Here is a 26,243-nt window from a genome sequence, read left to right as displayed (position 1 = left end):
GGCAAAGTTTCTGCTATTTTCAGAATCATAAAAATGAATCCATGGTTACTTCAATAATATACTAGTATAATTTAAAATAACTGAGAGTATAATAACTATTAAGCAGGGGAAAAGCTGGGCCAGTTTTGAGAATTGAAGCCCCAAACAAAAGACTTTCCTTTTCCTTTGTCCTGAGACAACTTACCATAACTAGGAACCTACTAGAATTCTCCAAAGTCCATGTTATTTTCCTTCTCCAAGGAGTAGGGTTTAACCCTTTGCACTCACTTGCTTTTTTCTCAATTCCTTTATTCTACTCGGGATTTAATTTTTAAAATACCCCAGACTTTACAAAGCGCGGCAGTAGAATAAAAAACTGGAGTTTCTTTTCATACAAACTTATTTGGATTTTTTTATATTTCAAATTATTGATACATTCAAAGAGTATAAAAAGAGCTGCTACCGATGCTAACCGTGTCGAGTCACACTCGACATCCGAGTGCAAAAGGTTAAGATAGTGTCAGCCATGCACTTCCTAGAGGCTTTATCTTTCCTACATGGCTATTTCAGTGAATCAAAATATACCCCTGTATTCTGTTTGCTTTGTTAGTCAGAGGAAGGGAATCCAATTTATCTAATTCTGGAAAATCAAAACCCAGTAAAAATTAACAAAAGAATTGGGATTTTTAAAATGGTCTTAAGAATGGCCCTTTGTTTTAAAATGTTAAGAGTAAACAAAAAAGGGTACTATAAAATAAGAGGGTTAGACCTTTTTTAAAAAATTATATTTTTAAAATACAAAAAAAATTTATACACACTTTAACAGCTGATAGCTCAATTTTGAAAATAAAATGTTTTTTAATAAACACTGTATAATTATTCAAAGTGTGTGTATCTATTTTGAGGGGACACCCTATATAAAAAATAAATTTTAGAAAAGAGCTTTATTTAAAATGGTGATGTGATGAGATCTAAAAAGCAAGAACCAACATCATAAAACACTAAGAGTCATATAAAATATGCATAATTAATCAAAGAAAACCCCAGGATTTTGGAAGTTAACAACCAAAGAAAAGCAAAGATCATCTGGTTCAACCTATTCTTTTAAAACTGAGGAAACCAAGACCAAAACAGGTGAAGGAACTTGCTCAATGTCACAAAACTATTTGACAGAGCCGAGATAAAAACATATATGCCTGCTCCCAATTCACTATTATCTCCACAAAAGCACACTACTTTCCAAGGAAAAAAAATCACTAGAAACTAGAGACCTAAAGCCTAGGCTAGGAACCTTGGGTTAATGCACCTAGCCCATAATCTGAGCAATTTGTAGAACTGAGGTGAGATTTCTTGAGTTTGCAGAAGTTGAGAATTCTCAACAAGAGGAGCTTGTTCAACTCTGATCTCCCTGGGATTAGAGTAACATGCTGAGGGCATTTTAGATCCTTGGTACTTCTGCTGACATCAGAAGTTCACACCTCAGTCTCAGATCCCTGCATTCCTAACTGAGGTGGATCATGGGAACCAACAATCAGAGCATGGGAGTAGCCCATTGTCCCTCCTTCTCCAGGACTCTGGTCATGATTTTAATACACATAAATTCAAGAGTCTGATTTTACTCTTTATGTGGATTCCCTTTAGGCATAACCAGATTTATATGGTAATGACTACAAGGCTCCGTCCTCCTTAACATGCAGAAAACCTTTCACATACTGGCCCCAACATACCCTTCCAGCTTTATCTATCACCAATTGCTATCCTGCATCCTAAGGCTAAAACCTTGGATGTAGCAAATAATCTCATACCTTGGACTTATCATATACTGTAATTTCATGCCTTCACACCCATGTACATGTTGTTCCCTCTGTATGACAGGCCATTCCACCTTCTCCCAATACCTAGGCTGGACAAATGAATAGCTGGCTGGATTAATGGATGGATGAAAAATGAATGAGGGAATGAACAAATACACTATAATTTGAAGAGTACTATCCTAAAGCAGCTCCAGCTCCCAAAGAATTAAAATTTAGCCTCTCCTCTTTAAGGAGTCTCATCTTCTTGTTGGACACCAGTGTTGTGGTGATCAGCTACCAGGTATGCAGCAAAGTCTAAATAATGATTATGATACTGAAGTTGGAGTAGTGAAGTTGTCAGAAAATTCTTTTTTTTTTAATGTTATGGGGAGCTCAAGGTCATCCATTACTATTAATCTCTCTCACTTGTATTTTGATAAATTTTGAGTACAAAATAGGTGAGATTATACATAGGGTTCAGGTAATTGTGCATGACCCTGGATTCATCAATGTGCATCATATATGGGAATTTATCACCTACTAGAGGTCCGATGCACGGAATTCATGCAAGAGTAGGCCTTCCTTCCCCCAGCTGCTGGCACTGGCTTCCCTCCGGCACCCAGGACCCAGGCTTCCCTCCAGCCGCTGGCAGGCACCTGGGACCTGGGCTTCCCTCGCAGTCCTGGCTTCGTCCAGAAGACGTCTGGTCTAATTAGCATATTATGCTTTTATTATTATAGACTAGAGGCCCAATGCATGAAAATTTGTGCATTGGAGTGGGGGGTCCCTCAGCCCGCCTGCCCCCTCTCATAGTCCGGGAACCCTCAGGGGTGGGAGGCGACCCAGCGATCAGGGGAAGGTAATGCCCCATCACACCTCTGCTGCTGCTACTGCTGGCAGCGCAAGCCTTGGCCGCCCCTGGTTACCTGAGCCTCGGGTGGCCCTGGGCGGCTGGGCAGCTGACATCTGAGGCTTGCCTGCGCCACGGGCGTTGGCTGGGCAGCCACCATCTGAGGCTTGCCTGCACTTCGGGCTGGCCCTGGGCAGCTGGGCAGCTGCCATCTGAGGCTTGCTTGCGCCTCAGGTTGGCCCTGAGCAACTGGGGAGCTGAGGGGACTGGGGAACTCCAGAGGCAGGCATGCGGAGCGGCTGAGGGGACTGGGCACCACCATCTTGTGGCTGTGGGCACTGCCATCTTTGCGACGGCATGAGGGTTAATTAGCATATTTCCTCTTTATTAGATAGGAGGATAATGTCTGCAGTAAAGGAAACAAGCTTGGAAACACTATAGTAGAAAGTAATATCCTATGTTGCATCTTCTGACTTCTTAAATTAAAATGCCTTAGGGGGAAAAACCAACTAAATTAAATACATAAATATAAATAAATAGTCTTAGGGCATGTCTTTATGCAATTAGCCATCATTCATACTTTGACATCACTCACCATTAGATATGTCTTTAGTTTTTAATTAGAAGTTTAACTTTCCTCTGTGACAGCTGGGTTCAGTGTTTTGATAATAAAAGAAAGCAGGGAGATAATCTGGAAACTTGGCACAATGGTGTAAAAAGGTAGGCTTATTCAGAGGAATGGGGTAACTCAGTGAGGAACATGTAGACCCTGTTCTGGGTGCAGGCCAGAGCAGGAGAGAGAGACACAGATAAAAGGAGTTAGAAGGTCCCACAAATAACTCTTAACTGCTTCACAATCTTCCTCCACTCATTCATGTGGTGCACATTCAATGAATAAGGCACAACCCCAAGACAATGTAATTCCGAACATTGGTTCTAAAACACTTTGGTATCGTTCTCCCTTTGAATAGCTCATGGCCACAATGGCTCTGCCTGCCCAGGAAAAACACATAGCAAAATAAACCAAAAAAATGCATTTATGCACCTACCTAGTATATCTTATCTACAACTGCAGGACTTTTATAGGCACTCTGAAGCCAAGCCTTAGAGTTCATAGAAGTCCATGAATTCTAGGGTAAGGACCCTGTGATCAATTAATTAATATTTGCTGATCCTTCCAAAGTTTGTCAAGTATTTTTCATGCCATTATGTCATTTAACAACCTAATTAGCCAGGTACCTCTCATATCTTCCTCATGAGGGAACAATGTCAGCCTGGTTTGTCAGATTATATTCTCTGTTTTTACCTCAATGGAAAATATCTGGAAGAAGATTCAAAAACTGGTATCAGCAATTGCCTCTGGGAAGCAAGCTAAGGGGAGATAATCTTTTGTAGTGTTCATATATTTTCCATATGTGATGTCACTTTTTTTAAAAGAAAGATATAAGATCTGCTACTTTTAAACCTGAATTTTATCCCTTTCAATGGATGAAATAATGGGTGCAATTAGAAAATTCAGGTATTTCCAACGTCTTCTGAGAAATGAAACCTTTTTATACAAATTCACATACCATTTAAAAATCTTTAGTCTCTTAATACTAGTCAGATAATTTATGGCCAAATTATACATTTTAAAAGTAAATTTCTTTGTAGCATAATGAGATTACATCTTGCTAATATATGGTATTTATATCTATAACAATTAAATGGTTTATTTGGTCTCCATGGTTTTTTACTTGCAAATTTATTTTCAGCAGAATTACTGGACTTTGCCGTTTTAGGCCAGATTTTTTGTCACAGTAAATACTAAAATAAATAAACTTTTACTTTTTCATTCTCCAGTCCCAGAGAGCATTTAGCCACACCTCCTTACCTCCATGTACACACACATTTTCAACTATTTCTTCTCTTTGTATGCTACTAAAAATTTTAGTTAACTGATAAGTACTATTATTTGTACATGCTTTTTAAAAATCAAAACCCTGAAGACTGAGATGTTCATTATTTTTCTATTTTGAGGCTTAAAGAAATAACAAATGGTAACAACATTTGTAAACAATGAGGACGATGAACATATTGATGTGAGACCTTCTCTTTCGAAACAATTTTTAAAAAATTATTGAGTGGTGACCATTAAGAGGCTGGAAATGTTCAATTTCAGTCATGACCCAACTCTAGTAGGTTTTTTAGTTTCTATCACAAATAGAAGACTATTCCGTAAAGAGGACAGCTTCTGCCTGGACTCTAGCTTTTGCTTTCATTCACTGCTGGAGCTCAATGACAGGTGAACTTCAAGAAGAATCCTCTAGGTTTTCTGCAATTAAAGAGACCACATTCCAGGACTAGAACTGGAGTTGCCCAGGTTCCCAGAGTCCTGGCCCTGTTCTAGGAGAGTTAAAGCAATAGTGGGCCCATGCAGCAGAGCTCCCTGGGGTCTGCTGTCAGCAGTCAGATGATGTGATTCAAGCATTTGTCGACACCATCCAGCAATTACTCTCAGGAGATTCATCTTGGTGACTGGGTTAAAGTAAGATTTTAAAAAGAAAGTATAGAAAGGTCACTATTTTCAGATATGCCAGACCTTCATGGGAAATCTAAGTTATCTGTGCACAATGTTGGTGGTGAATGCCAGGCGTCCTCAAACAACGGCCCGCGGGCCACATGCAGGTGTTTTTGTCGTGTGTTTTTTTTTTTTACTTCAAAATAAGATATGTGCAGTGTGCATAGGAATTTGTTCATAGTTTTTTTAAAACTATAGTCCGGCCCTCCAACGGTCTGAGGGACAGTGAACTGGCCCCCTGTTTAAAAAGTTTGAGGACCCCTGAGCTAGGCAGACCACCCCAAATATTATAAATCATAGGATGTACAGAAAACAAAGGTTTTGCACCAGGTGTTACAAAGGCAGGTGGTTGAAGTCAGGAAATATACAGCTGAATTATGATACCTGCACCTTCTAGCTGTTGGGAAGTCACTAAACACTCTAGGACTCAGCACCCTTACCAGAAATATAAGAGTAAGAACTAACCTAGCACAGCTAGTGAGATTTAAATATCTCCCATGATCCTCCTTATACCAACACTGGCCATCAAATTAAAACATGAACTGATCATGTCATTCTGTTCATAAACCTTCACTAGCTCCCACAAAATAAAACCCTTTAGCATTGCATTCAAGGACTTTCACATATCAGCCATCCCTCAGCCTCCACATCCTGCTTCCTCTACTGAAAGCATCCCATCTTTACTTTATTATGTCCAATGTTTTCAACCCTGAGTCTCTCTCCCCGGAAAGTCCTGCTCTGTGTAAAATCCTACTAAATCTTCTAAATCAGACCCTTTCCTTATCCTGTCCCTCTCCTAATTTTGTTGGCCTTTGGAACTTCAACAACACTTTGCTCACCTGCCTGCTGGTCTGTGAGTTTTAGGGCAAAGATTTCTTATTCATGTTTACATTTCCATCATCCAGCACTGTGCCTTCCAATCTTAAAGATGCTCAAAAAGTACTGGCTCATACATGGAAATGGAACTACATGAAGGTGTTTTTAAACTGGAAGTCTCATTAAAATGTAGTAATTATTGCCATTAAAGGTGAAGAACCTAAGCAATAAGGAGAATTGGACATTTAAAGGAATGAATCTCACAACCTTTTGAAATCTAGATACATTTTTTTCCAGGGCCCTGCAGGGGAACTGGTGGGTATACCAAGAGGTGGACCCCTTGGTATTACAAGGCATAACACCGTACCCTTCATTATGGGACAGAGCTGGTCCATGGAACTATACCTTCATCTTATGGCTATTGAAGATTCAGAAAGATCATCTCTCAGACTTTCTCAAAATCAAAACTTATAAATCTGTGTACCACTATGATTCCTTGCCTAGAGCTACTGTTTTCCTCGCCTTTTAGTACAAGCTGCGTGACCCTGGCTCCCCTGTTTTCCCAATTTAAAACCCACAAATGTGGCCAGTGATTCTCCCAAACTCACAGTGTCACTTAACTATGAAGGAAAGAGGCACTAGACTTTGAGCCCAGACAGACATGAGTTTGAAATATGACCCTCTCATTCATTCCCAGTGTGTGGCCTTGGACAGCGCACTCAGTCTTACAGAGCCAGTGACCTCACCTCTAAAAATAAGAAAAATGCATAACAGGGTTGTTGTGAAAAGCAAATAAGAAAATGTGGAAGAAAGTATTGCAAACTAAAAATGTTATAAAACTGTAAGATGTTATTCCCATGATGAGAAGTAGACAAGTACCAGCCACAGTCACGCCTTCCTTTATTACTCCTTTCCCCATTTCTTTCTCCTGGAGTCCCTTGCAGAGGGACCACAGTACAAACGTACATCTGACTGGACTTGGGTCTGCTTTTGCATAGAGGTTTGCTCTAATCCCTAATAAGGCTGATCTACTTCTCCATAAAGGGAGAACTTTTGTGGGGGAAATAACAGTTTCAGCAGCCCCTGTGGTAACAGAGCATTTCTTTGATCTCTTGCCACTATCTGAGTGTTGTTTTGAAAGTTACTTAAGGATGAAAGCATCCCCAAAAAAACTTACTGTCAAAGGGGATTTTAGCTCACCTCAAATCCAACCAACTCTGAGGTTTTGCATGTGTAAAATTGAGATGGTGACAGCTACATAAATATTAAATGAGCAATGAGATGTCAATGTTTTCATTACTGTTTGCAATTGAACTTGGAGTAAAGCTGAGACCAGTTACATACACCTGGAGAGAGAGCATGGTTTCTGATATGACCACGATATTTGATTTGGAAATTTTTAAGTATACAGTGTTGCTAATAGCTCTTAGGTTTTTAAAAAAAACTGTAGTTGAACTCCAGTATTCACCAGTTCCTATGAGAGCTTGAGATGCCAAATATTTGGGTTTATATAAAAATTTGGCTCACAAATGCCTCAATGAATAGGAAAAGCTGTCTCTTGGTGGGTAATAGGAAGTCAGGCCATTTCCTCCTACTCACAAAGGGTGAAGATAGTGCCAACCCTGATCTGGTATCCTATCTCCCATGGATCATGGCACTAGTATTTTTCTGGTCTCCCTGACTACAGCCTTGCTCTCTCTAGTTTTTCTCCAAGGTACCGATCTTTCTAAAATGCAAATTTGATCACTTAATGGCCTGATCATTGAGTAGCAACAAAAGAACTTCAAACTGTTGACCCTTATTAGCTTGACACTGAACTCCTGCTTCCCTATTGAATTTCATTTGTTATTAAAGTCACCTTCCCATCTCACCTCACCTGTTCTCCGGTCCCCATAATCTTCTTGCCCCTTGCAGTTCCCTGACCACACCAGAAATCCCTTTGCAGAAGCAGCAACCTCTGTCTGGAATGGCTTTGGCCACTCTCTTCCCATGGCAGACCTACACATCCTTTAGGACTCTGCCAAGAGCCAGCTTGTCCAGAAAGCTATCCCTGACCACCTTCTCCCCAGACTTAGCCTGCTTCTATCATAGCAGTAATATTGCATTATAACCTTGTAATGATTTGTTTGTCTCTTCCATAAGAGAGTATTTGTCTAGAGGGCTAGGATTAGGCTTTATTCATATTTGCATCCCAGCACTTTACAGCATTGGGTCTCTGGTAAGATGTAAGTGACAAGTCTAATAAATCAATCAGCCAATCAGTGCTAGATTTAAAGTTGGATCTGATTTCTTATCCTAAATATACCAGCAATTAGTTTGGGTTGGATACTGGACCAGCAGATACAAAATTCAATAAATTCTATTATCTTTACTTATTGAGAACCTATTATATGTATTCCCCTCCAATAAGCCCACATAATTATTTTTCTTACAGTCTATGGACCAAGTACCTTACTCCCAAGATTTAAATATTGCCAATTACTTTCTTGCTCTACCTTGTTATCTTAGAATAGATAAAAGACTTTTCAAAATCTTAAGAGCTCCTTTCCCTCATCTTCCCCACATTGGGTGACCTTTCTAGAATGTTTATAAAACAGCAGCCTGGTGGGAGAATTTGAGATCTTGTTTGCCAGCAAATGTCATCAGTTTGGTTCAAATAAACTCTTTTAAAATTAAATATATATAGATATATAGAAGCCTGATTCTTTCTTTTTAACTGTGAATTAACAAAGTCTTCTTTATTAAATGAATTGCTACATCATTCACTTAAGACATCTTTATTGACACCTACTATGTGCCAGTTGTTCCCATGGACCAAGATAAAGGGCATGGGGTATTCTGTCAGTTTGAACAGATGAGCTGAAAAATGCTCAACATTAGACATTTTAGATCCAAGCTACTGATTAAAATGTGTTTTGTAAATGTTGAAAATATAGAGACATCATATGTAAGTATATACCAAAGGCAACCAACAAAATACAGATAACTATAGCACTATCCTAAGAAAAGTAGTAATTAGACCCTTCAAATAGCTCCAGCCAGGATATACATTGTACACTATGATGTGTAATTTTTCATTGGGACCTCGAAAAGCATACATGTATGTTGCTTACAATATGAAGGGATTTTCCTGATCCCCAGAAGCTCATTTGGGATTCCTGGACCCCAGGCAAAGAACATATTGCATGAACAGGTTGAGGTTTGTGCTCTCTACATCAGCCAGTCTGATCATCCACACAGAAGCAGAAGCTGAGCCTGGGAGCGGAAGACAGGGCTCTTTGTGTCCCTGGGAATCTCTGGAAGACTTCTTCTTGCCTTGATGGGAAAATCTAAAGATTGGATTTTTCAGGATCAATAAGGCACCCTTGTTGAGTAATTTACAGTAGAATGTGAAAGCAAATACAGAAGGGATGCACCCCAAACAGCACATTCCCCTTGGTAAGACACAAAGAGAGGACTGTGGCTGGCTGCTCCAAGGTGGTCTCTCTTGTGTTCTCTCTCTCTCTCTCTCTCTCTCTCTCTCTCTCTCTCTCTCTCTCTCTCTCTCTCTCTCTCCCTTCCTCCCTCCCTCCCTCCCTCCCTCCCTCCCTCCCTCTTCCTCCCTCCCTCCCTCCCTCCCTCCCTCTCTTTCTTTCTCTCTCTCTCTTCCTTTCTCTCACAAATTCCGATGGATCCTGGGGAACCACTCTTGCTTTGGAGTTGGTTTGTTCCCAGGTTGTCCATCCTATTTCTCACCTCAGCTTAAGTGTCTCCAACCAGAGGAGAGAGAAACAAGTGGGGGGAAAAGATATGTCTTATTCAGGCCTGGAGGGGGGAGAGGAGGGCTGGGAATAGGCTATTGGAGAGAGAGGAGGAGGAGGAAGACAGCACCAGTGAGGTTATTTACATAATATGAACCAGGCTCAAATTATATGCCAGCAGTTTACACAAGTCTTCTGTGACTGTTCACACTGCTGTTTGTTTTTACATCAGTACTTATCTTGGCCACCAGAGCCCATGCCACTGACATCAAAATACAGAACACCTTCATGAGACTCCCAGGCCCCCCCCGCCCCCCCCCAGCATCAGTACAATCTTCTGTTCTGCGCAATGGTCACTATCCCCAGCCCTCTCTCCCTTTTGAAACCACAACAAGGAAATCACAGTATTGGAGACAACTCTGGTCCTTGGGGAAAGGAGACAGAGGTGCCTATCAGGAGCCTGGCCTTAGGTTCCCTCAGTACAACTCAAATGTTAAAAATACTTTCTGCAACCTTTTCACAGTTGGAGCTCTCTCAAGCTTAAAAGACCTCAACATGGCTACTAGTCCATTTATCACTTTGTCCCCACATGGGCTCCGGAGGCAGACAAAACACCCATGGGTTCAAGTCCATATTCTGCACTGATAAGCTGTGTGGCCTTGAGCTAGTTATTTAAAAGTTTTGAGTCTTAGTTTCCTCATCCAGAAAATGAGGAAAATACTACCTACCCTATGGGACTGTTATGAAGATGAAGTAAAATATTTGGAAGTAAAGCACAGTACCCAATAAATATTAATAGATATTTCCTTAGTGTCCTCCAAAGACCACTAAGAATTTCCTATAAACCATTATCTGTGTTTAATTCAGGATTTTCTTTTTTACCGCCCCCCCTTTTTTTTGGTAATATTTTACACATGCCATATTTTATTTTTATTTTTAAAATTTTATTTTATTGTTTAACGTATTACAAATAGTAATACATATGTCTCCTTTTTTTTCCCCCATTGACTTTCCTCGGCCTCCTCTACCCCCTCCCCCCGCACATGCCCTCACCGCCCCTCCCCCCCAGTGTCTTGCGTCCATTGGTTATACTTATATGCACGCATACAAGTCCTTCAGTTGATCTCTTACCTCCCCCCAGCCCCCGCAACCCTCCCCAGCCTTCCTGTTGTAATTTGACAGTCTGTTCTATGCTTCTCTGCCTCTGTATCTATCTTTTTGTTCATCAGGTTATAATGTTCTTTATTACCCATAAGTGAGTGAGATCATGTGGTATTTTTCTTTCACTGACTGGCTTATTTCACTTAGCATAATGCTCTCCAGTTCCATCCATGCTGCTGCAAATGGTAAGAATTCCTTCTTTTTATAGCAGCATAGTATTCCATTGTGTAGATGTACCATAGTTTTCTAATCCACTCGTCTGCTGATGGGCATTTAGGCTGTTTCCAAATCTTAGCTGTAAATTGTGCTGCTATGAACATAGGGGTACATATATCCTTTCTGATGGGTGTTTCTGTTTCTTGGGATATATTCCTAGAAGTGATATTACTGGGTCAAATACACATGCCATATTTTAAAAGGTAATCTATAATCTTTTTGAAAAATAACTGGAGCAATTTTCTTAGGAAAAACTGCCAACCCCACCCTTGACCAATAGTCTTTTTTCCTATTATCAGAAAACCCCTGGTTTAACTCTGCATCAACTAGTAATATACCCTTTATTGGGGCACATGAGGTACCCACAGCCACTGTTCTTTGAAGAATATGGCAGAATCCATGGCCTCTCCTTAAGATGTACTCTTAAACAATAGAGTGTAGATGAGGTGAAAAAACACACTATTGTTTCTTGGGATCCAGTTGACAATCAGTGTCTTAGGAGGAAGAGGAAGTGAATGGCATTATAGTCATTCAACATTTATTTTTTTAACTATTACTCCATGCAAGGCATGATCTTGGCCAACTGTGGGGGATACAAATGTGAGTCAGACACAGTGTCTGACCTGAAGAACTGGACTCGGGAGGCAGACAAAATACCCACGGGTTCAAGTCCATATTCTGCATTAATAAGCTGTGTGGCCTTGAGTTAGTTATTTAAAAGTTTTGAGTTTCAGTTTCCTCATCTGTAAAATGAGAAAAATACTACCTACCCTATGGGACTGTTATGTGTTATAAGGATGAATAATAAAATATTTGGAAGTAAAGCACAGTGCCCAATAAATATTATAAGGAAGATGAAATGCTCAATTAACACAGATTTTCTTTAAATGTCTACAATGTGCAGATACTTTTCTAGGCCCTGAGAATATGATGGGGGAAGGGGGGGAAATAAACTCATGGAACTTACATTTTCTTGGATAAATAAGTAAACTAATAAATAATTATAGATAATAAATGCTAAAATTAAAGTAATAGAATAATTGAAAAAAAGGATGAGTTTGGTACAAATAACTTGCTATGTTAGAGAAACAGAAAGTACAGATAAAAGCAAAATGTGTCGAATAGGACAGGGGTTACAAAGAAGTAAGCAGGAGCCAGATCATGACTCCTCATAGACTAGGAATCTGCAAACTTTTTCTATAAAGGGTCAGATAATAAATATCTTAGGCTTTCTAGGCCATATGGTCTCTGTTGCAACTATTCTGTTCTGCCATTGAGACAACATGTAAAGAATACGTAGGCTGTGTTCCAATAAAGTTTATTTGTGGACACTGAAATTGGAATTTCATATAATTTTCACATCACCAAATATTTTGATTTTCTTTCTTCAGTGTAAAAATTATTCTTAGCTCACAGGCTGTGCAAAAACAGAAGGTAGGCTGGATTTGGGCAACAGGTCTCAGTTTGCCAGCCCCTTCTGTACACTATAGTAAGGTAACGAGTGTGGATTGTATTCCAAGTGCACTTATGAGGTTTCCATGAAGGAAAGTATTGTGATGTGACTTTTGCTTTGACTAGATTGTTCTGGCTTCAGTGGATCTGTGGGGGTATGAACAGAGTCACAGAGACTAGCTTAGCTCTGAAACTGTTGTAGGAATACCAATGTGAAACAATGGCAGCTTGGACAAGGGTGAGAGTAATGGTGTTTTTAAATAATTAAAAGGAGATCAATTTGCAATATACTGTCCAGGTGGAGTTGAAAATACATTTGCATGAATCATTATACTACAAAATACAGAGTATCAATGCCAGAAAAAATGACAGATTTAATTATTCTGGGAAATCAGAGAGAATGACCTGGAGTTGAAGGACACTAAGCCTTTCACCTGAGTAGGTCTATTTTTGGGGTCCCCCCCCCCACCCCAAGTAGGTTTTTGACAAGAAGAGACAGTTGAGGCATTAGGCTGGAAAGATTACTTATTTCTTGAAAGTCTGCATGGTGATGGGGAAAGAACTTTGGTCTGAGATAGACTTGGCCTTTCTAAATCTCCTGTCCTCATCTATCATCTGTAAAAAAGGACCATAATAGTAAACTGCAAGCTTCTTGAGACCAGGGACCACATCACTTGCCTCTCCATATCCCAGAACCTAGCTGATCAATAATCTGACACCAATTCAATGAGTATTTACTGACCTACTATACGCTATGGCATGTGGTATTGGGGAATCTATATACATATTCACTTACTTATAGAGCTCACAGGATTAAAAAGGTAATTCACTAATAGTTATTACTGTGCTACAAAGGAACAATATTTGGTATTCCAAGAGATATAACAGGGACTTGATGTTACCCTCGGATCAGAGAAGGCTTGTGTGCAGAAGGGAAAAGGAAGGGATAATTAATGGAATGAAAATGAGAGGGAGGAGGAATAACATTTTTAACAAAATGAACACTACGTGTAAGAAAGGAAGGAGCCCGACATGTTCCAAGGACCTAAAAATTGGAGAGAGAAAGAGAACAGTGGGCACTCTGAAACTGAAGCAAGAGGTAGAGAAGGCCAGGTCATCTAGAGCCTGCTGGGCCAGGATAAGGATTGAGGATTTTATCTCAAACTCAATAAGAAGTTATAGGTGAGCTTTGGGTTCACACAGACCTGGCTTTAATTCCCAATTTATCCACTTGTTAAACTGGTGGAATCCTTTCTAATAAAAGAGTAATATGCAAATTAATCATCACTCCACTACACCAACAAGCCACTCCCACCAGCCACGCCCGCCAGCCAATCAAGAGCGATATGCAAATTAACCCAACCAAGATGGTGGTTAACTTGCATATCCAGGTGCAGAGCGAAGACTGAAGACAGTGGAGAAGGAAGTCAAGCACTGCAGAAGGGAGCAAAGCTGCAGAGAAGTCAGCAAGGGGGGCGGCGGAGAACAGAGGGAAGCAGGTGGGGCAGGGGAGAAGGGAGTGAGCGAGGCAACGGAGAAGGGAGGGAGCGAGGCAACGGAGACGGGTGGGAGCGAGGTATCGGAGAAGAGAGGGAGCGAGGCAGAGTAGATGGGTGGGAGCGAGGCAGAGGAGACGGGTGGGAGGGAGCGAGGCAGAGGAGACGGGTGGGAGCGAGGCAGCGGAGACGGGAGGGAGCGAGGCAGCGGAGATGGGAGGGAGCGAGGCAGAGGAAATGGGTGGGAGGGAGCGAGGCAGAGGAAATGGGTGGGAGGGAGCGAGGCAGAGGAAATGGGTGGGAGGGAGCGAGGCAGAGGAGACGGGTGGGAGGGAGCGAGGCAGAGGAGACGGGTGGGAGCTTCGCTCAGGCTTCAGGAAGCCCTATTCTTGCAGGAATATTCCTGCAATGGGCCGCTAGTTATTGAATAAATGACTTAGCCTATCTTGTAGGAATATTGTGAGAAATAAATGAGGAATTTATCTGTAAAAGAACCTGGTTGGTTTTTATTAAGTGTCAATTTTCCTTCCTTGGAGCACAGGCTAAATGCTGACAGTAGTGGGAAATAAGGCTCAGAAATTAGGTTAAATGCCCAGCTAAGGAGTCCTTAATTTGTAGATCACAGGGAGCAAAATGGCTGAGGATTGTCCCCCGCACCATCAGGACCCACACATAAATCAAACCCACTCTATCTGAGCCCCTCCTCCATACTCCCCAAGAGAGTGGGGTAGGTCTCCAAAGATCAACATGGCATGGGTCCTGTCCTCAAGGAGTTTAATCTGTTAAAATTGTAATGAGGAAAATGGTATGTTAAAAATGGGTACAGTAAGAGAATGAAAGAAAAGCCAAATCAAGTGCTTTCTCTGAGTGAAGGCTTCTCATCTGGCAGGAAAGTTGGAATGTTTTTGCTTTTGCCCCTGTGGCTGGTTATTTTAATTCCATGAGGGCCCAATAGGATTCAGAAAGCTGTAAATTGGCCACATATCTTGGACCTTGTGTATATAAATCAAATAGCTGATCCTGTGATCCCCTGCCTGGTATTCTTTAGAAATGTAAAATTGCTTGCTGGAGCTCTCTCCCAGCAGACAAGAAGGGCATCCGTCTGCTGGAAACAAAACAAAACAAAAATCTCAGCATCTCAAGAAGCTTTGCCAGGAGAAGAGCTCTTATCCCACTGAAAAGATGTCAGATGCTGTGTAGTCTCAGAGGAGTGGTAGGTGGGAGTCCCAGCCTTCAGATCTCTGTCACTTGGTTTAAGTCCCTGCTATTGTTCAACTTTATCCATTGCAGCTTTTAAAAAGCTTGTACATCTATAATGAACAAATATTATTATGTGGATACTTTCTCTTAAAAAGTAGTCTAAAGCAAATAAAAATTTGTCTGGACAACTTATAGTCCAAGGATATGGCAATGTTCCAAGGAAAATTAATAAGTTTTTCTAAACTAATGACTAAAGTCTCTATTTTCAGTCCACGGTGTCCTAAAGGTGGCCATTCATAAAGCCCAGACAATCATAAAATCAAATATAATCTTACCTAATAATAGACAAACATGTAAATTGACCATACCTCCGCTACAACCACAGCCAATCAGAGTGAGCATGCAAATTAGAAGGCCAAAGATGGCAGCAGCCCAGCTGCTCCAGGCATGGAGTGGCCAGGCGGGGCAGAACACCTGCTATGAGAGGGAGGGCGGTGGGGGGCTAAGGGATCTATAGGAGTGAAGTGCCACAGCGAAGACAAGACTGCAGACTCCGGAGTCTGCAGCGAAGACGAAGATGGCAGACTCCGGCCTGAGTCTGCAGCAAAGACGAAGGAGGCAGACTCTGGCCGGAGCGAAGGCCTGGGTCCCTGGTGCCAGAGGAAAACCGGTGCTGGAAGCCAAGGGAAGGAAGGCCTATTGCACGAATCTCTTCGTGCAACAGCCCTCTAGTAATGTATAATAAAATATAATAAATCATATAGTAATGATGAGGTACAGAGAATCCTGGTTAGGTGCAGCACTCTTTCACTGCATCAGGGGTAAGGGACTGGTATGTCCTGCCATCCATGCAATCAACACTCGGGTTCCTGTTGGTTGGCCCCTGACTCTGCCATCCTTTTGTTGCAGTCAAGTTTAGATTCCCACCCTGCAGGCTCTGTGCTCTGCCAGAGTGGCTTAGGTAAAAAGAACTGACTTATGTGGGAACCTGGGCACCTGTACTAAGTGCCTGCTTGGTAACTGAAATTCTGCCTCCCGATTCCTTCACTGTGCCACTCCTGCCTCCTAAATGAGTGGCACATAACTCATTCTTGTGTCCTGGTAACAGAATGCTACCTAAATTATGCCCAAATAATCTACACTCCTTAAACATTATACCCAGCTGGTCAGAATACACTCACCCTTAGAGTCCATCTGAGCAGTCATCAAGTATCTATCTAGTGGTAACTACTTAACAATTGACTCTATGGGGGGGGGGGTCTATATGTATATATGCATACATATACATACACGTCTTTTATAAATTTCACTGACAGAAAATACATGCAGCACACAATTTACAAATAATAAGAAAATATATATATACTTTTTTGGTAAATTCCTTGTAGCCTATTGATTCTCCCAAAATGTTTATTTTTATCAAACTCTTGAATCCATAGTCAACCTATAGCTGCAAGTTAACAACGAGTGTAGTTCCAATGTAAATGTTGCTTGGTATTTTCATTTACTTTAAGGATATAAAATAAAAATGAAACAACAAAACTATGTTGGAACTTCACTCGTTTGTCAATGACATTCTTTGTTGAATCAAATAACAGTTTTCAAGCACTAGACAAATTTTTCTTCAATTTTTTGTGCTACTCATTATTTAATAGCCACAGAAACTTTTAACTTTAATCTGCTTTATCAACATTTTCTCCATCACTTTCTTAAGTCTAGACCAGTGGTCAGCAAATTTCTCCTATAAAGGGCCAGAGAGTAAATACATTAGGCTTCATGAGCTATATATAGTCTCTGTCACATATTTTTCATTGTGTGTGTGTGTGTGTGTGTGTGTGTGTGTGTGTGTGCGCGCGTATTTTTTTTTTTTTTACAGTCCTTCAAAAATGTAAAAACCAAAACCATTCTTAGCTCCTGGGCCATACAAAATCTCAGGCCAAATTTGGTTCATGGAACTGTAGTTTGCTGATACCTGGTCTAGACAGTCCACAAAATGAAAAATCAAGCCCTGGTTTATAGTATTTGCTGATTTCTATGGTGTAAATATTCCCTCCATGGCCAATTTCAAGCTACCAACGTGATGTCACTAAGTAGATTGGGAAGAGATATTCAGTAGTACACCATTATATGCTATTTATACCATACAGATACAATAGATATCAATAAGCCCAAGGGCATAATTAATAATAAAATGCCATAAAAATAGAGATGAGTTTTAGGTACTTATTGTATTTGTCTTTAATATAATTCAATATAATTTCTTTAAGCTTATACAATTTAATTTTTCATGATGGCTGTATTAACCACCAGTTCGTAGAATTCTGAAATTTTAACATTCAGCTCTTGTGAGTTATATGGGTCAACTCCAGCACCCTGTTGCATTTATCACATATAAATGTGGAGCAAGGCCAAGCTCTGACTTCCTCCCTTTCCCTATTCGTGCTTCCTCTGAAAGCCACCCTATCATACCACCTGGTCTCAGATGTGACACAAGAAGTGGATTTTTGTACACTACTTTGTGATAAATCTGACATCTTCCCCAAACCAGTGAATGAGTCTACTAAGGACAGATATCCTATAAATATAAGAAAATAGTGACTCCTATATGACCTAGGGCAGTGATGGCGAACCTATGACACACGTGTCAGCACTGACACGCGTAGCCATTTCTGATGACACGCGGCCGCTAAGGCAGCCGCATGCCGAGGATGAAACATTTGCGAAATAATGTTTTTTCCTCAAAGTGACACACTACCCAAGTTATGCTCAGTTTTTTGGCTAAGTTTGACACACCAAGCTCAAAAGGTTGCCCATCACTGACCTAGGGTCTGTGGATTATTTATGCTCCCAATAACTCAACTAGTGCAGATCATTCATCAAACTTTCTCATCCCCAAACTATCAGCATTACTGAGGGAATTTTGTTTGAAGATATTCCTAGTTTACCTAGCTAAGTGACCAGATAAGTAATGAGAGATAAAGCACCATGGATCTCATTGGAGACATGAGGCTGGCAGCAACTGGGCCTCTGAAGACTGGTATTCATTCAACAAACATTTATGCTAGGCTTGGAGAGAAAGAAAGCCCTTCTAGTAATAGTAATAACCATATAAATGATGATGCCTTTCATTTAAAAAACCAATGGGATCAAGAGAAAGAATACTTTTAGGTAAGAGACATATAGGATGAACTATTAGGAGGGACATAAAGAAGCAAATGGATCCAACTGGGGAGCTTTTTCTGTGGTTACTTGTAGCGCTTTATGTACTTCTCAAAAGCTGAATATTTAGACATCCCTGCTTCCTGTCTGTATCTGTGTGTCACTCTAGCATATGGCAGGCAAAACTAAAACAGTATACAATATATACAGATGGGCACTTATTATTTGTGGCGTGCCAGAATCTGACAATAAGTAATTGAATACAACCTTCCAATTCCAACTTTCCTTTTAATCTTCTAGGAGTCGTGGGTCAGAAAGGCTTTACTAGTGTCCAAAAAAAAAAAAAAAAAGCCTTTTGCCCTTAATTTAAATCATTGTTTTTCTATAGAAATTTAATTTGGGGAGGAAAATGTTTTTCTAATTAACTAGAAGACCATGTGCTATGCAAACAATAAAGATTTTTGTTTGAATGTAATGCATGCTCCTGATCCTAGGACTACAAAGGGAATTTAAAATAAAAAATGCAAGCAGCTCTGACCTCCTATTTTGCCCGAGCTAAAACAGAATTCTCATATCCAGAGTTTTCACGTCAGTTCCCAATTTAAAACCCACAAGTGTTGAGCGGGCTCATGCTTCCGCAAGGCACATCTTCTCATCGCTAGAAATGACTGTATTTGGGTTTCTGGGCACGTCCCTCTCTCCCTTTCTTCCACTTGTGCTATGGTTGGCCTGGAAGGTTAGAAACTGCACAATTAGATGGATCAGGGGAAGATTTCATAATGCTCTGGTGCTGGGCTAGGCAGTCTAGCCAAATTCCGTTCATTAGCTAAGGCGCCAGGGTGAGTGTGGCCAGTAAGAATGCTGTTTTGGTTCCATAGAAATGTTGATAGGGAATAGGAAATAAACTTTTATTTTTGGGGTTCCTGAGAGACAGTTTGGACAAGTGAAGAGTCTGAGATGCTGGGAATCTGGAGGCCAGTAGTTAATCTCCATCTCAACCACTTACTGGGCAGCTCAAGCAACTTCTGCTCTCTTTTGACTACGTTTTTTTTCTGACACTGTTTTCTTACTTTTTATGTACCAGCATCAGATTTCTGTCTACCTTAGACTTTAAATATTTGAAAGTCCAGAATCGAGCACTCAATTTACCCAGCATTTACTGAGCCACCTGGAATAGGCTGGGTGCTATGAAAGGTGCTTTGGATACTGGTATTAATTTGACATGGCCTTGCCCTCAAAGAGTATACAGACTACAGAGGAGACAGATGTCTTAAAAATTAAATACAAAACAATAACGCGAGTGCAATGTAAAACATTAAAGTTGCTATAGAAAAATTGGCAAAGGAGCTTCCCTGGGAAGCCCAGGAGAAGCTATCGAATGGAAAGGTCCTTGAACCAGGTCTGTTTGAATGAAGAGGAAGGAGATTTGGGGACAGAGGGTAGCGTACCAAAAAAGAAAACGGCATAAGCAATGGGTCTGAGGCCCAGTGACTGACTGGTAAGGCTGGAATGGAGGGTGTGGGTGGGGCCTGGGCAAGAGGCGAGAGGATAACTTTTACTGTGTACTCCTCCCAGTGTACAAACACGATAAAACAACTGTGGGCTTTGAGGCATTAGAGACTTTAGGGAGAACCTGGATAATAACAGGTTTGGGATTTATTTTTTAATCAGATGAAATTAACTGGACATTGTTGCAATGTTATTTCTTTACACCGTTAGTATACATAGTTATCACATCTCAAAAAACTGGCCTGAAACTTAAAAGTGTTCCAGAGAGAGCAGGGTATATTAATCACACAGTCTACAACAGACTTGTTATTTACCTGTACGTTAGACTAAGTTCTCAGCTTGTACATCCTAACACTTCTAGTTCCGAGTTCCCTGCCTTTCTTGAGTCTGTGACATTTCCCCTCACAGTATAGGTGACAAGACCAGATCTTCAGGAGTTCTTTTTCATCTTATGCTTTTGAACTTCGGTTTACATAGCTGCCATCAGGAAAATGGGTCATGTTCAGCTAGAACTCTCCTGCCCAAATGATTCTACATTTGTAAAGCTTAGATAAAAATTAAACATTTGTTAAAATAACATTTAAAATATCCATAGTTATTTGATTTAAATATAGTACATCACAGTTTGAGCCAGAGCCAAATTTTAAGAAATACTAACACCTAGGTTTTGTCTGGTACCTTTCTTGCTCATGTTCAACTGCTATGAGCCATTGCATGATTAAACCCTGTTTCTATTTCCCAGACCTAAATAGAAACAGTTGCCTGATCTTTATCTTAAAACTAGAAGCCTAGCACGTGAAATCGCACAGCCCCGCCCACCCGCGTGTCAGCCCCGCCCACCCACACTGGCGTCAAGTCCCCGCCGGCACCCGCGCACTCAGCCTCCTGGTGACCAGTCTTTGGTTGTTACAACATGACAGCGTCACCACCAAGGGGTTTTTATAATAGAGATTATAAGTCTTATATAGCTTTAAACTTCATATACATGGCTCCAGCCCTCCAGGGATTTAGAGCAGGCTTTATGTGATTTTCTCATGGCTTTAATATTAAGTCTTTAAACGACCTACACATAACTTTCCAGAGATACCATGCTAACTTGCCTTCCTAGAATTCCCAGTTGGCTCTCAAAGTGGCTCCTGCTTACTCTGTTCCCTCTTCATTCTTAAATTATCATAAGCTCCTTTTTACATGTCAGAAGAGTCCACGAACCCAGGAAAATACATAGAGGAAAATGACTATTGGTTGTCCCAGAATAGGTTGGCCATTCCAACATGGATAATTTTTTTCTTTCCAAGTGAATCTTATCTTTTCCTAGTTCCTTCCCCCTTTGAAATCCATCTATATATATAAAAAGCCAGCGACCATAACAGCCATAATGACCGGTCACTATGACACCCACTGTGGCCAGCGAACCGGCCCAATCAGGGGATGGGGCTGGCTGGCCAACCTCGTGGCCCTTCCTCCCAGCCAGCCTGCCCCTGATTGTACCCCACACTAATAGGGGGCGGGGTCAGCCCTCCAACCTCCTGCAGCCCCTCCCCCACAACCGGACTCACCCCAGATCGGCCCCCCCACCTCTCAGGGGCAGAGCTGGCCAGCCGGCCAACCACGCATGGCCCCTCCCCTAGGCCGCAGACCCACCCCCTCCCAATTGGCACCTCTTACCCCATTCAGGGACAGGACCGGCCCACCACTCACAGCCCCGCCCCATGGCAGGGCCCGCCAGCCAATCTACCCTCGGCCCCTTCCCCCAGCCAGCCTGGCCCTGATCGGGCCCCAATTGGGGTTGGCCGGCCGGCCAACCCCCCACCATCTCCTCTTCCTGACAGGCCCAGCCCCAATTCACCCAATTGGGGCCAGGCCAGCTGGACCTCACCCGTGCACAAATTCATGCACTGGGCCTCTAGTATGTGTTATAAGATCTAATTAGACATAAATGCTTAAAACATTCTATTAACTATAAAAGCAGGACCACACAAACATCCTGACAAGCATGCTTCTATGTTTTTATTCTGATTTTCAAGAAGCCAGGCCCTCTTTTCCACCTGGAACATGCTCTGTAAAACATATTCAATAGAACATAAACAGTTCTTATTCAAAAATAAATTGTGTTTCTTCAGAAATTTTAAAGATTGTATCTTTGAGCAACTTCTCATTAATCACTTGCCAAATAATCTGGTATCATTCCCCCTAAACCCTAACTCTTCTTTGGGATGCTACCCTGAATCCTTAGCCTGGAATCAGAAGCTCTTAATTCTCAGCCTTGAACTTGGAGCTCTACTACATCAGTCAATCAAGCATGTTCAATGGCAATCAAAGATATTTGTGTTTCGAGAATTTTCTTTGCTCTTTCTAGATGTCTTTATACATTTGCTACTAATTTACATTCTGTTTTATTTGTGATAACTAACTCCCTCAATGATTTCTTTTTTTCCTTTAGTTAAAACTATATTCAAGATTATTCTCTGATTACAAACCCACGCCAATTGACTTTCAGAGACGACTTCTTCAAGAGCTAGTAGCTCATAATAAGCAGAATAAAACATTTTGAAAACAATTATTCACATACATATATAACATATATAAAAACATATATATGTGTGTTTTAAAATACATATTTATAATGAGGTAGAGAGTTATAACTCTCGATTTGAAAGTTAACATAACTGTAATCATTTGATTTTAATGGATTTTACAATATGCCTGAAAGCTTCAAAGGGCAAGAGACTAGAGAAGAAGAAAATATCTCCATGTTGGAAAAAAGCAGTCTATTCCAGTGTGTGTGTGTGTGTGTGTGTGTGTGTGTGTGTGTGTGTGTGTAAAATATTTAGTAGGCACCATCTATGTACTACATACACAGATCCACATACCAGAGAGGAAAAAAAAGTGACACTTTTCCTATTCTCAAGTTTCTCAAGATCTAATAAGAAAAAGAGACACAATAAAGCATAATATGTATTTAATAAACCTTGTTTTTTATGAATAAAGAACTCTACGAGGACAAAAACAGGTGTTTAATTAATTATTGCACAGGAATTAAGAGTTGGCTTTGTCAGTTCTTTAAAAATTAGTAGGGTTTCACCAAGCAAAAGTTGGAAGATGAGCAAAAGACACAGAGGCAGAAAAATACACACAATAATCAGGTAACTGAGACTTATATAACAAGGAATTTGCTTTGGGAAATGGAAGAAAATGAAGACAGGACAGTAAGGTTGGGACCAGATTATGAAAGTCCTTGAATGCGTTGGTAAAAATTCATTTTATTTTGAAAGCACTATGAAAGATTTTAAGTGGAGGAATGAAATAAATAGATCTGCATTTTAAAACTATAATTCAGACTATATAGTAAGAGGATTGTATTTGAGGATGCAAAGATTAATAGAAAAATAAATTAGGAAAGCTGATCAGTTGATCTATCAGGCCTATAAAAAAATCAACTGCTGAGCTGATGCTCATTATTATAAAGGCCTGTTCCACAGTAATTTCAGTGTGAGGGGAAGAGGGAAAACTTAGAACCTACTGGATTTAGTAACTTACTCATTGTAAGGAATCGGGGGGGGGGGGGAGGCGAGGGGAGCGGATGCTCTGAGATTTGAGATTGGGGGATTGGATATGTGTCAGTACCATGAGCTAAAATTGAGGAAACAAGAGGAGAAACATATCTTGGCAAGTACTTAAGGGATACTCAAGTGGAATGGAGACTTACAGGAGGAAGTTAAAGCTCCAGAAAGGGGTTATACCTAGAATTACAGTTCTAAGAGGCACAGCTGGAGCCATAACAGTGGCTAAGGTCATTACCTGTGGCAAGTATGAGAAGTAAAAAGAAGAGCCAAACCCCCAAGGAATAGCACATCAAAGGAAGAAGAAAAGGGGAACCCTGGGAGAGCCTGGAATGTGGAAATCAGGAGGGAGAAGCAGAAGAGAGTGTGCAACTAAAACCAATGGGAAAGAAGGTTGTAAAAAAAAAATAAGGGAGGCCATTGTGGCAAAACTTCCTAAGAAGAGGTTTTGTGGATGATCAGAACACTCATAATTTTAGGAGAGCAATTTTGAGAGAGTGGAGAGAGCAAGGCAGACTCCCAGGAGAATAATGAAAAGAGGAAGAGGGGCTGCAACTAAAGCAGAGAGATCTGTGACTCTGTGGAAGCAACAGAATTTAGGAATAGCTTGGCTTAATTTTGAAGTACTTAAGTGTCATAGCGAATGTAATTTAAATCTTAAAGTCTATAGCTTGTCATCATGAGGTTTAGAAACATGCAGGCCTTGTCTCCCATGTGACTTAATCGCCTGCTTCATTTAGGATTGCCTTAAATCCTGCCATATGTAAACTGTCCCTTAAGCCACTTTTTATCAATGATACAAAATTTATCTTTCCTGATCATCATGGTTTTTTCAACCAGTGGAAAATGTTATGAAAGAACATGGTCTCACAGTAAAATGGAGTATTAGAATTGGGGTGTTGATTTAACCCTGAATGAACACCCAGTTTGAGGATGTCAGGTGTGAGGGGAGCCCTGAAGAGATCAGCCACAAATCCCAAATCCTGGGAGATCAGGAAGTAGAAGGAAAGCAGGGAATGGTGTATGAGACACTCAAGAAAGAGAATGATTCCAGAAGAAGGTGTCAGGCTTCATGGGAGGAAATGAAAGGAGGCTTCTTTATTTTGAATGAGAATATCACTGGGACCTTGAAATAGCATTTTCAGAAGAATAGTGAGGCAGAAAACAGACCTGGGGAATAAATAGAATGCAGTGTCATAATGAAGCCTTCTCACATATAATAAAATACGTTATCTTCTATATACAGTGAACTTGTATATGTAATGTGCCTGAGCAAATGTGTGTCTATACACACACCACACAGAATTATTTAAGGTATATTGATCATTGTTGAATAATTACTGTTTTTGCTCGTTTTAAAAAATATAATTGTGAACTTGGAAACTGACTTATGTCGAGGAGAATGTTAGATGTGTCAATATAGGAAAAAGAGGGTAAACTTACTCTTTTTGAGAGATTCTGTGCTAGAGTGTCTATATTTCTTAATGACAATTTCATTCATTCTCTCTTCCTCTCCCTCTCCCTCTTCTTCTCTTCCTCCTTATCCCTCCTTCTCTCCCTCCCAGTGGAATGGAGTATGTCTAAAGACTTCTGTCCTTTGGCTGGAGAAATCATCATGGAGGACCTACAGACCCTGAGATGCACAATTACAGGGCTTACAATGGTAAATGCCAAATCTTCCCCCTTAAACTTCCCATTCCCCTGCCCCTGATGTTTGTGCAGGGATTTTGGTAGCAAATGCCTTACTCTGGAAGCAACAGACAACACCCAGTCCTCTGGCAACAACTGCCATTCATTAAGCGTGATATGTCTGGTATCCATAATCTGAACCCCACAACGGAGTGAGCAGACAGCATGAACCACTTTGTAAGCTGCCATGTTCTACAGAGATCAGAAAAAGACTGGCCTCACACAAGCCTTGAAAGCTGCTGCTTTCTGGATCTCAGTCTAATCTTCAGGGGGGATCAAAGGCTCCGAGAGATCCAATTTTGACTCCCTGTCTGATGGTAAAAATAACAGCCTCATCTAACCCTCACCCCCACAGCCTGGTTGAGATCAGTCATCAATTGGAGTCACACAATTTCCTGAGAAAAATCCTTTTCCCTTGATTTAAAAAAAAAAATCAGCTCTCTCAAAAAAGAAGCTATATATGGTGGCGCTGTATTTCTCAGTAATCTGAACCAATTTAAACTGTGAATGAAAAACTAGAACAAACTGTGCTTATTTGTTCAACCAATCTAAACTTAAATGTTAATTATTTATAGAACTATAAACCATATAAGCATACAAAATGCAAAATATAAAAACACCTAGCAAATCAGTTCAGACGGAAACAAACCCTATATTTCCTCTAACAATTAAAATGCAACAAAACTGGATCACCAAAATCTTTTTTTTTAATGGGAAAACAAAAACATTTTTAAGTAAACTTAAATCCAACCTGTAATTTTTTTGGGCCAGGGGAAAGGGGCACAATTTAAATAATACCTTAGGACCTTCACATGTGAGAGGTAGAGGGAGAATTTTGTGGTTGTTATTGTTGTTTTTCTAAAAAGTTAGTCAATTAAAACAGTTCTATGTAAAGTACAATCCTGAAACCCAACATTACGAAGGTGCACCAGGGTACATGTCTTTGAGTTTGAACCAGCTCATTCTAACAAAATGCTTGGTGGTTGGGTCACCACCACAAAATCCTGACTTTTAGTTCTAATCACACGTCTACACCAGAGGCCAAAACTGTGGATTACCCGAA

General features: G+C 40.6%; 1 protein-coding gene across 1 annotated transcript in view; it reads left to right on the top strand.

Annotated features, from left to right (window-relative positions):
• The window catches only part of ANKFN1 (ankyrin repeat and fibronectin type III domain containing 1), a gene marked incomplete at its 3' end in the record, with an annotated part of 350,672 nt that overhangs the window by 261,213 nt on the left and 63,216 nt on the right, over window positions 1-26,243 (top strand). Inside the window, exon 8 of the mRNA XM_079797013.1 lies at window positions 25,057-25,154. Within this exon, the coding sequence (XP_079653139.1) occupies window positions 25,057-25,154 (98 nt within the window). The remainder of the gene's footprint in view (window positions 1-25,056; window positions 25,155-26,243) is intronic.

The sequence above is a fragment of the Cnephaeus nilssonii genome, assembly GCF_951640355.1.
Source record: "Cnephaeus nilssonii genome assembly, chromosome: 19".
In the NCBI taxonomy this organism is placed as follows: Eukaryota; Metazoa; Chordata; class Mammalia; order Chiroptera; family Vespertilionidae; genus Cnephaeus; species Cnephaeus nilssonii.
The sequence above is the reverse complement of the archived record's forward strand: the minus strand, read 5'-3'. Positions and strand labels throughout refer to the sequence as shown.